A 12,204-nucleotide genomic window follows, 5' to 3' on the forward strand; every position below is an offset into this window, starting at 1 on the left:
GGTTTTCCACTCCCATTGGCATAGCTCATTTTATCTTCACTGGCTAAATAACTTTAACAGGGTCACTGAGACAGGGGTGTCAGGAAATGGATCTGAAAATAATATATAATGTTATATTTCATTGAATATGCTATTTTTCATGAGTTAAAAATTACAGTTCATTATGGTAGGTTTCAAAATTAAATGATGTCAGAAAGTACTTTTTAGGAGTTCTGTCTTTTTGAGAGCACGACCAGTGCACGAGTTTTAAAAAAATCAAATACAGCTTTTTGTGCACAATGCAGGGCGGGTCGGGAAATCATTTAAAATTTTTAAATTTTAGTGACCCAGCCGCCCTCACGATTAATAACGAAACTTTTTTTCTCTGAACCAGATAAACTTTCGATGAGTTTTTTATCGGATAAAAAGTGAATATTTGTCTAACAACAAATACTTTTAATATTCGAAAAAAACTTGGAAAAGCGAGCGCGTAGCAGCCATTCTAGAAGCTCTACGCGCAAGATAACAGAATATGTTAGCTTTTAGTTGCAAGTAGCGCATGATCCTGAAGTAGGATGAATTCTTCCGCAAATTATGAACAAAAGTTTTTGATGTTATTATTATCACATATCATAGTATTTCAAAAAAAATGGCGCAACTTTTTTTCTGATTTTAATCATAAGTTTTTTGTCTGACAAAAAAAATGAAAACCTAGGGTCAAATTTTCTGTCTTACTTGTAAAAACGATACTAGCACAGTATTTCCATGGATTTGTAAGTTGAGTTAGTTCACAATAATAAGGACAGAAATTTTGTTTTTATCACAAAAAAATGATCATTTTTGATGTTTGATTTATTCTTCAATGCAGAAGAAACTTAATCAAAATTGTAAAAATTTGTGACAATTTTTTTACGTTTAAAATTCTTAGATACGTTTAAAATACATTTATTTTTTTCGAATAATTTGCGTAAATTGCTCTGCTCCATTGAGAATTGTAGCAAATTAGTTAGCTAAATTGTTTTGTGTATTGGCGGTTTAGTTTGATTAAATTACGAGCAATTAGAACACAAAAGATTTGAGAAAATTGATGTTTAAAAGTTTTATTTTAACAAGCCAGTTGTCAGTTGTGTCAGTCACATGTCCGTCAGGCCATGAGCTATGTTTAGAAATGATGTTAAGGAAGAGTCTCTTCTTGGCTTAAATTTAACAACTCCAATGTTATTTCCAAAATTTATCTATTAATATTAATTTTCTTTCTAACTTTCAGGTAAAACCATAATATACCGACGGAATACTGACACACAATTGAAGGATGATTAAAATCACGATACCAAACAAAAGACGAAGACGCCATCTTATTTTTCAGTTTTTTAATTTTTAATCTTTTATTAGAATTTTCTTTGTAAATTTTAACTTTAACTTCTGTTTATTCTACTAAATAAATAATTCCATTTGCAACTCAAACGATTAGACTTGTATCCTGTATCTCAAAACGCAGTTAATCTGAGTGAATATTAGCCAATAACCCATCGAATACAGCTCAACAATGTATACCCCTTAAAAAGCATCGATAAACCTCGGAAAATAATCAGAAAATGCCCCGATAAAATCCCTATAAGGACCCGAATACTGGTAGTGGTATTCTTACAAATAAAAGAGAAAAATAATGCATTACAAATTCTCAATTCTTATGAAAAATCTTTCCTATAAGAAATATTTCGGATATTGAAAAGGCATTTTAAATTTGGATTTTCAATTCATTTGAAATCTTGTCCGCTATTTAAATTGCATTTTAATTTTGACGCCGTTCATTAAAAATGTATTTATAATTCTCCTCAATTCTCTTTTTCATGTTAAAAATGTATTTGTAATTGTGAAGTATCAAAAAATTATAAAATTGTTCAAAAAATTAAATGCATTTTAAATGAAATCCTAATGAATTATATATCCTATTTTTTCAAATGTTATTTCAATGCAATTAAAGTGCATACTGTATGCTATTCCATAATGCATTTTATTTGCAAAGTTTTTACTCTAGCAATGCGATTTAAATTCGTTTAACATTTTTGTCCAGGTCCAGGTTTCACTACATTTAAATTGCAATTAAACTCAAATTTCAATGAAAAATTCGATGCATTTAAAACGCGTGGAAGTTCCGTAAGGGGAGGAATATCATCTAAAAAGTTTGGCGCCCGATGAGGGACTTGTCAACGGGGACAAGGGAACTGTCTCTCTGATAACAATAAATTTGTATTTGGGATCGAATCTTGAACCCAACGCTGGAAGAAGGGGAGAGCCTTTTGGGCATTGTAGAATTCAGGGCACAAGCATAAACTGACACTAGATGTAATTAGCGACAAATCTGTGGTTCACTTCTTCGGTAATTAAAACATAACAATTAGAGATTAAAAATGTATTCAAATACAATGTTTTTGCCTTCGAGATCATTGAACGAACGATCGACTTAGAATGTCGAGAGATGCCTGTAGCTTCCTCATAGCTCAATAAAAAGGTCTTTCAATCGACTCATGGGCAACGTTACTCGATCCCGTACAAAACCAATGTCCACATTCTTCCTCGATACGATAAGATGGCTATAGAGTTGGTAACTATAGCAATAGCTATAAAAAGGTAGTAATCATAAATCCACCATGACACTACCCCACAACCTAGCCCAATCGGCTACCCTGCTTTTTAGACTAACCCAATAAAAGCTCTAAAGGTGTTTTTCAAGGTATACTACCAACATATTATTGCACTGATTGTAGCTAAAACTATGTATGCCTAAAGAAAAATACTCAAATTTACAAACGATGTCAGTGTCATAAATTGACAGCCTCAAAAGAATCATTCTTTAGAAAACTCGAATTCATTAGGCTAAACTATCCAAATACGCGATTACTCATTTCCACTAGGAACTGATTACTCATTTCCACTAGGAACTGATTACCCTTTTCCTAGGTGTAGATATATTCAAACAAAACCATCTTTCTTATGTTCAAATTAGAGGCACTGAGCACTCCCTATCAAATGTCTGCATAAAAACAGCATTTCTACTGTGACTTGAAAATACGTTAAATAACTGCCAACGTCTATAAATCATCAAATATTATTGCTAGCCAGCTAGACATTACACATCAAATATCCTTCTAAAAGCAACTTCTTTCCTTTCTTTGCATCATATGCATGTCTGAAAAAAAATTCACAAGCATTATAGAAAAAACCTTCTCATCATAGTTGTTTGCTCTGAAATGATATCTCATTATTTTATTTGTAAGAACCATTAAACTATTGAAAGCATGATAGTATGTATAATAATCTGTTTATGATTAACTGTGGTTGTGTTCGTACATTCTCTCTTGGCATTAGATTTTATTTCTCTCTAATCACAATGAGTTCAAGTGACTTTTAGAAAAGGATCTTATCTGTCAAACTGCCAAATGAAAATCTCCATTGACACAATTAATAGGCTCTAAGACTAATCTCCTGACAGACTAGATTGTACGTCATAACATTGTCAAAAGATTGACAAAAGATTCTTATAAAAAAACATTCTTTGTTCTTAGATTGTTGACATTAAAAACATTAAAAAGTGAAAGTAAGCAAGGGAGGTCAATAAGAAGGAACTATGATTAGCTTCTTTAACAAAAAGATGGAAATATTTGCCCGGGCACGCGGAGGAAGTAGAATACCTACTGATGTTCGAAAACGAAAATGTTACAGTGTTAATGTGTGATTAAATGATCGCTAATTAGAACTCAGTATATTCTTTTCTAAAAATCTTTACAACCGTTGTAAGTACCAATTCATATTTAAAACGTGCTAATATGCATGTTTCGACTTCAATATCTAACTTAATTAAAAATTATGATTTTTGGTCGGACAAAGAGCAATTTGGGTCGTGTCCGACCGTCCAACCTTGATTTCAAGCCTTGCAGGTTGCGAAAAGCCAAATGTAAATAAGGAAGTAAGTCTGCGACAGCAGTCAGAGGCTTCTCTTTCGATAGTTGTCTACCCGAGCCGAGGGTAGGGGAGCACGGTACTTTTTCTACCTGGATTGCGCCATTTACACTTGATCTGTTTTTTAATGCTGAGCTTCAAGCAGAGGGGTATCTAATACCATTTTTGTACGAAGTACGACGTCTTTGGTACGACCCGGCCAGGGTCGCCAAGGTATGGCGCACCGTTATAGGATGCTCTATATTTGTATTATGGATCGCAAAATGTATGCATAAAACATACCTAAACTATTGCTGCTATAATCTTGAATGATCCACGGGAATACTGGGTACTGCGTCAAATCGTTGAAACTTCGGTCAGCTTTACTGTGAAAGAGAGATGAGAAAAATTACAAAAATTGCTGCAATTAGATCATTCTGGATTCTCTGGAGATTTTCATCTTCGTAAAACAAACATAGAAAAGCTTTACAAAAGGTTATACGAGTGTCCTATAATCGTGGTGTATGACAAAAAGTCCACTGTAACCTTAAACTTTAAAAAGTTCTCAGCAATCTTATATACACCCCTGTCTCACAGACCAATCGATTTTACAAAATGCCCTCTACTAATGGAATTTTTTTCTATAGAAATACCAATGGGGATTATCAATCAATTCTGTGCACACCCCATGTTGATACATGCGTTGATAGAAATCAACCAGGTTTATACTTATCGCGTTAAAAATGGGCAAAAAACTAGTGGTGAAATTTTGTTCACCTGAGGAAATTTTGGTCTCTTATTACGACCAAATGTTTGTCCTGTTTCCCCGACCAAGTTTTTCTACTTAGAGATCGACGATTAAAAATTCGAGCAAAATGTTGGTCGGGTAAAATTTTCAACCAGATCAGAATCTGAATGGGCCAAAAACAAAAATCAGAATCTGACCTGGTTGCTCAACAAAAGCAATCTAAACCGCGCTGCTTTTTGACTAAGAACGAAAGAGAGAGCGACTTGATTCTAAGGTTTATTTCTACAATCGACTTGTTTTGGTGGGGTTGTATTGCCTCAGCCAATCTCCGCACACAGAAAGCGATCGGAAGGTTCTCATACAGCGTTTAGAGTATATGGGTGCCCGCGCGGATTAATCAGCATGTATCCGGGGATTAAACTGAGTATATAATGCCTACCTGTTTAGGTAAATAAGATAATCATAGTTTGAAAGATTTCCGTTTTGCCATTTCATAGTCATATGGTCTTGTTCTTCGAATTCTGTTTGCAAACCTGAAGTGTAAGTAGAATATACAAAGATCATTGGTCGATTCTTTACCGGTTATAAGAAAACCTGATTTTTCCCATTAGATTTCTTGAAGGTCTCCCACATCTTTAAAATGGATATTTCTACATTTTCCAAATCAGTTAATTACATTCCCAACTTCAGTTTTCGCAACCCTAGCTCTAAAACTCTTAATAAATTCATTGGAAAGAATTTCGGTAGCAAAAGAATCATCTAGAGCACTAACAAGGACATCAAAATACCTTCAAAATTGGTATTTCGCTAAAAAGTAGCAATTTTTGAAACTGGAAACCCTGAGTAGTAGCTATGAGTGTCACAACCAATGGAACATTTTATAAAACCGACGCAGAGGTGGCTGGCTTATGTAACCAGTCATAGAAAAGCATACTCTAGTTGAGGTTGACTATTCCGATTAATGGTCGTATTATATAAAATTATATTATATACCATTTTGCTGTATAATATTATGATACATATCATCTCGCTCGTCTTTTGTTTGGAAAATGAAATATGCATCTTTCTTGCTGTCTGGCATGATGAGTTCCAAACCCTGGAATTGAAGAGAAAAATGTGTTGGTACAAACGAGCCAATATAAATATATAAAGGAAAAATGGAACATTCCCATAAAAAGAAATAACACAGTTATCGAGATAAATCAAAAGCATCGCGGGCCTCGTTTTCAAATGAAACATTTACTTCAAACGACATTTACACGTGATACAAAACCGCCAACGCTTGGAACATTAACACGTCTGTTGAAGTTGAAGTATGTTTTCAACAATACTTTGAAAACGAGGCTTGCAATCATCAGGTAAAGGACCATAAAAGAGCAGTATTAGATAATCTAACGATGGGAAACAAACAATTTTAGAGGCTGATTTTTAAACAGCTTACCACGTGTCTCAGTAAATATCTTCTTTTGACCACATGTCGAATGTCCGATAGTTTCCATTTTAAGACTGGGTTCTAGAAAGAAAGAGCTAAACTTACCGCCAATTTTATTCATAGCCGTAGCACATACATTATTATATACTAACTTCTTGTAAGAACCTAAGAAGAACCGAATATTTTGGAGGCAAGATAGTATTGATAATCAAAAAAAGAGCAAAATCTAACTACATTTTACTGGCTTCTTAAAAGCGAATACCTTTTCCTTCCCTTTTTAGTTGTAAAGACTAGTCATAAATACAGACTAGACTAGACTTTAGTCGTTCATTATGGTTTTCGTATTTCAGAGTTTACTCTCTTGAATAGATTAAAAGCTTAAAATTGGCTTGAAATCAGAATTTCTTAAGCCACTTTTGAGAAATGTGGCTATTCTTAGGTTATCACTAAGATTCTAGCCTCATGTTCTTGTAAAGAAATATCTAGTAAAGAGTTCTATTATGAGATTTAGTGAGTATAACAATACAGGCACTAGACTTCGTGAATTAGTATGAATGGATGTTAAGAAACATGGTTTTATGCTAAAGAAGCAACTTAAATGAACTTACAGCTTCGATATTGTTGAAAGGTTGAAAGTACAATCGAAGGGATGTCAACAGGATACGTCCAGGGTTGCAAACCAAAGGTTGAATCTTTGAAGCTGAAAAGGGAAAAATCAACAATCGACATCTCATCATTGAATAACTTCACTGAGATGGTTTTGATTGAAGCAGATATGTGAAAAATTTTAGCTCGTCCGTTATATTTTTGGCAAGGAACAGTAGGTAAGTGAGTCATTTTGATGACAAGCATAAAAAGTATGTTTATAGTGAGTTTTTGTGTATTTTACTTTAAGGACGGTGGAGTGACTGATGCAATTTGGAATAACTCGCAGTTTTGGCCCGCAAAATCGAAAATGGTAAAAGTGCTTGTTTACCGTCGTCCTCTATTTCTATTTGGTTGAGTCGCAGGAGGCTTTGAGGCCCATTTTCGCAACTATTGACGCTTTCAATTCCAATTCCCCTCACATGACATGGGTTGACCCAGGCGAAGGTTCATTCACTTGCCAAGTGAAGGGTCAGGATCTAGACGAATCAGAAGCTAACCTTCTCTGTCGCAGAAAAACACGAACCTTAGTCGGTGGTTACAAGAAGGCTTATCCTTCGATAGCTTTCTACTGAAAGAAAGAGGAATATGCAGCACTCTTTCACCTTGATTACACCTTAATGGCCAAGTACATTGTTTTTTAAGTCCTTGGCATGAACCCGGTAAGGTGTTGCGCATCATAGCCGAATGCTTTGACTTTTAATTAAGACGACTATAGATAAGAGTCGATATTACGTGGATAGCCCAGAAATCTAAAATTTTTGTTTTCATGCGGTCCACGGCCAGCCTACTCAGCTTTTTAACAGAACATTGAAAGGAACGGGGATTCGAACCGGGAACCCCTAGTTTCAGGCGTTGGCGTCTTGACCACAAGGTCATCGCGCTATAAAACTGTGACAGTGAGAGATCAAACAATATTAAGTACCTGTCGTTTCTGTTACTATCCCTTCATACAGGTCTTCCAGCCTGGAAAAGAAAATTCAGTGTTCGTTGATTAAAGGACAACGTTTAACATAACGCCTACAATTTACTTACACAGCATTTTTTTTAAAACAAAAAAATGAACAACTTTCTCCCCTTTTGGCGTTGCGCAAGCTTAAATTTTGGGAAATCCTTTTGTTTATTCCCCTTTGTCTTGTATGTTTGTTGTAGTCAGTTTACAAGACGACGGGTATGGCAGAGCTGAAAATCGAAAACGAACTTTAGAGAAATTCACTTATTTTGACCCTAAGAGAGATTTTTTTCCATCAGGTTTTCTGTAAAATGCCAACCTTTTCGGAGCAAAATCCTCTCGTTTGTTGATATTGGAACTTTTATAAAGAGTGAACTAGTTTTTATAAAACCTTTTAAAGAGGTACCCCTTACCAACTTGTGTCGAACTTGAGATTGTATTGTTTGGCTTGAATGATTGTATTGATCTGAATTTAAAGAAACGTAGATAGAATATTGTGTCAACAGAATACTAGAATGCAAAAAAATTGAAGTGTATCACGTGTCTCAAATCGAATCGCAATGGGGAAGAAGTGGTGGAGTTTCAAGTGGTGAAAAAGCTTCCACGTGTCAATAGGAAAAACTAACACTGAAATTTCAACAGCATTAGAAAGTTTCGTTGAATCTTCTATCTTGCAATGGATTGTAAAAGCTCATTTCTAATTCCCGACTTTTTTACAATCTCTATTCAATAATCTTCTTACTTTCTGGTAGCTGACTAAAAGATTCTAGGAATAGGATCAATAAAACCTATTTAGAGATAGAGAAATTTAAGTTAAAATAAAATTGAGGAATTTAAAGCTACACTACACAGCACCTGTAAATTGAAATGAAATGTGTCTGTTCAGAATAGAAGGTTTCACCCTATCAGTTTCATTGAGAGTTATGAAACCCATATTTAATTTGAGTGTCCTCCCTTTCTTGAGATGTCAGAGCCAACAATGTTCGAAAATCGACCCTGTGAAAGAATGAATATCGAAAGCTTTGCCCCCTTTTTGACGTTTTACGACCTTGTTGGAGGCCCGGTTTCCCAATCTTTAATCAAATATTAGATACTGTCAGAGACTCAATTGCTGTTATGGTTTAAGTTTAAGCTCTCGCCTTTTAAGGGTGTAAAAGGGGACCCTTATGATTCGCACATACCCGACACCCATTTCGCCCAAGTATATAATATCTTACCATTTCACTATTCTCATTGTAACCAAGTGTACTTGCTCTGTAAAGCTGTAAATGAAAAAAAGATAAACAGGATGAGTGACACAATGATGTATAAAGCTGTTTAGAGAAGGCAGCAGAGAGTATTCAACAAAAAAGACTATTTATGCATTCTCATATTGACCAGCATAGTGTCCTTCAGGGTCTCTTCCCCCCATACCTAGAATGAAAATTTTCCATCCCCCCCCCTCATTTTTCTCCACCCTGCCTCCAAAAATTTTTCTGTCCCCGCCCCCCTCAAGCATAAAAAGCTGTAATTTGATGAATTTAACGCTTATTGTATTCCCTAAGGTAGTTCTAATTCAAGAATAAATGGAAAGGATGGTTGTTTTCAAACCGTAATATTGCTGGTTGAAATAAATGAAAGAAAAACTAAGCATATACTATACACCCAATTGAGTGATAGTAAAACCAGATGTTTTTCAATTTTGAATTGATTTTGGTGAGTCCCCCCCCCCATGCCTAGAATGAAAGTTTTCCATTCCCCCCCTCGTTTTCCCCCACCCTGGCTTCAAAAAAAAATTCTTTCCCCCCTATATGTCCTTTTGACCTCAAAACCCATTCCCCCCTGAATGGGGGGGGAGAACACTATGACCAGTCAATGGTAAAGATTCAAGAATAAATATCAATCAAAAGAAATTTACAAAATGACAAACTAGATCATATTTGCAACTGCAGTCGCGAGGGCGACCTGAAAGGTTTCCTTTCCTTAGCTGTAATCAACCTGAAGGTACGGGAGGACCAGCCGAGGGCCTGTTTTGATTATCACATGTTTGAATCTATTTCATGATGATAGCGAACTTTCGTATTTGCGCTTTTGAGAACAGCGGAGTGACTAAACGATTTGGAATAACCCGCACTTCTGAGCCGCGAAATCGAGGACGGGAAAAGTGCTGATTTACCGTCGTGCTCAGGTAGTCAGGGTCTAGGTATATTACAAGCTAACCGTCTCCGTCGCAGAGAGACACGCATACCGAAACTCGTTAATACCTGTTCAATGCGGGGCAGAACTTCATTTAATGACACAAAATTGAGGTTGAAGTAATGTTTTTGCTTCTCCTGGAATAAAAAATACTTTTTATCATATGTCAAAAAAACAAAATTTCCCCCTCATAATCTTTAAGCTTCTAATATTTGCTATGCATATTGCAAAGATACGAAATATTCGGAAAACTAGAAGAATGAAATCTTTTTTTTGCCAGAACAGAAAACTTCAAAGACTACTTCTTCATTAAAAAGTATATTCTCAAATAAACTTACGAGAAAGGACAATAGTTTTACCTTAAAATTTTGATATGGCGCAATAGTGTTCCCTTCCTTCATGCAGACAAACTGGAAAGGAGAAAAGAAAAAGTATTATCGCATTTTGTATATCCAGAAAAAAGCTTAAAGGTTGAAACTTGTCTTCTGTAAAGTACGTCATTATGTAGTTTTGTAAGTTTTGTACGTCTTTCTGTTAACAAGAAAACTAGCCCGTACTAACTAAGGGAACTGCAAATTCCATTGTAAAATGGTACTTGCCTGTTTTGTTTCAACAATGAACATTTCATCTGATCTTTCATCTCTAAAAAATGAAAAAATTTAAGAAAGCAATTTACTAGCGAGCTCAACTTTTTTTGCTTGGCAATATTTGTTAGAAAAGATATCTACTTTTACAGTTTTTATATTTAGAGGGCCCGTTCTTTGCACCTAAGTGTATCTTACGTTTATCGGAGGATTTTGAAATTTCTTTAGATATCGGGTCTGTTTATGGATAAATGTTAAGGTTAGAAACACAGCGACCGTAAAAGATAGAGTATTCGGCTATAAATTGAAATACTGGATTTTTATGATCTAATCTGATCTAATTCCTTCGGAAATAAAATAATAGGAACTTTTCAATTTTGTTTTCAATATTTTTTTTCAATCATTCTAAACTCAATGAGATGATTAGTTTTGTGGATTTCACTTTTATAGAAACTCTGCCCAGCTTTTTCCCAGACACGCTGTATAGCATTTAAAAAAGGAGGTTGCAAGCATGTGACAAGCCCTGTAGGAAAGTTTAATTTCATCTCCATTTTTTACGTCTTCACGCCGTCACAAAAATAAACTGACGTCAAATATTATATTTTTTTCACACATCAACTGTTTCAAAAAAAAAAAAACGAAACAAAGAAAGAGAGCACAAATCAGAACCATCGAACAAAACAACATCAGTAAGGTATTTTTTATTTAATCTTTTTTACTGTTTCAATCTGTTCTTCTAAAGAACATTGTAACAACATTGGGAGCGACTTTATAATTCCCACCATGAAATCAAGACGAGAAATTTCGATCAGCTACTTTGCTACTTCGTTACGTCATTAAATATTCGACCAAAATTATTACGTCATTGTAAAGACTGAATAACTTAAATCGTAAATTGTAATTGTAACTCCTGCATTGTAACGCGCATGCGTAATTTGTCGTTCTTTTAAAGCACATGGAGTTAATTTCTGTGATAAACAAAGAAGAATGAATCTGTAGGGGTGGTACAGTCACCGGTCGGGGTTATGGACGGCGAAATTTCTCGTTCTTTATGAAATTTGTCGTTCTTTTTGTCTATTTTTAGTAATGCAGGATTTTTTAGATAAACCCCCTTGTTTCTAAGAAAAGTTCCTTCTTAAAAATCTTTTAGCTCGGAACAGAGATTCTAAATTCTATCAAGATTCATATTTTTTCCAAGCCGAATATACAGTTTAAAGGATTTCATTATATAGAATTAACGTTCTCTAGTTCGACGTATTACTATTCGATAGGCTCCCTTATTCGATGAAATTTAAAGTCCCAGTCAACAAAGAACTCTCATAAACGACGCTTCCTTATTCGATAAGCTCCTTTATTCAATGAAATTTGAATTCTCCTTGAAAATCGAATTAGAGAGCGTCAACTGTATGTATTTATTACCAGACTAAAAAAGCATTGTCCTTATGAACAGTTAGTATAGGGTTAGGGTTAATATCCATTCTTGGAGTCTGATTTTTTGTAGAATCGACCTCAAGTTATCAGCTATTTTGACGTTGTGTGCAAAGGATCAGATTCTTAGAAAGTATAAACGTGAAATGGTCGCCGGCGTCTATTTTCTCATAACAATCACTGTTCTAAATGTTTTTTAGTTTCTCAGGACCTGGATTTTGAGCCAGAGGGTGAGAATCTGGTTTTGAGCATCAACATGTCAGATTTGGAGAATGCCTTAATGTGCAAAAGCATTGGTAAACCTTTTTCTATTGAATTTTAA

The 12,204-nt window shown here is 34.9% G+C and overlaps 1 protein-coding gene across 1 annotated transcript in view; it reads right to left on the reverse strand.

Moving 5' to 3' along the window:
• LOC136800894 (protein FAN-like) overlaps positions 1–12,204 on the reverse strand; it is a 74,705-nt gene that overhangs the window by 22,511 nt on the left and 39,990 nt on the right. Inside the window, exons 5-15 of the mRNA XM_067057505.1 lie at positions 10,470–10,512; positions 10,230–10,280; positions 9,939–10,007; positions 8,913–8,957; positions 8,109–8,161; positions 7,669–7,709; positions 6,707–6,798; positions 6,108–6,179; positions 5,660–5,762; positions 5,106–5,199; positions 4,222–4,304 (exon numbers count right to left, since the gene is read on the reverse strand). Of these exons, the coding sequence (XP_066913606.1) occupies positions 4,222–4,304; positions 5,106–5,199; positions 5,660–5,762; positions 6,108–6,179; positions 6,707–6,798; positions 7,669–7,709; positions 8,109–8,161; positions 8,913–8,957; positions 9,939–10,007; positions 10,230–10,280; positions 10,470–10,512 (746 nt within the window). The remainder of the gene's footprint in view (positions 1–4,221; positions 4,305–5,105; positions 5,200–5,659; positions 5,763–6,107; positions 6,180–6,706; positions 6,799–7,668; positions 7,710–8,108; positions 8,162–8,912; positions 8,958–9,938; positions 10,008–10,229; positions 10,281–10,469; positions 10,513–12,204) is intronic.

Source organism: Clytia hemisphaerica, unplaced genomic scaffold (genome assembly GCF_902728285.1).
Source record: "Clytia hemisphaerica strain Z4C2 unplaced genomic scaffold, Clytia hemisphaerica genome assembly, whole genome shotgun sequence".
Lineage (NCBI taxonomy): Eukaryota > Metazoa > Cnidaria > Hydrozoa > Leptothecata > Clytiidae > Clytia > Clytia hemisphaerica.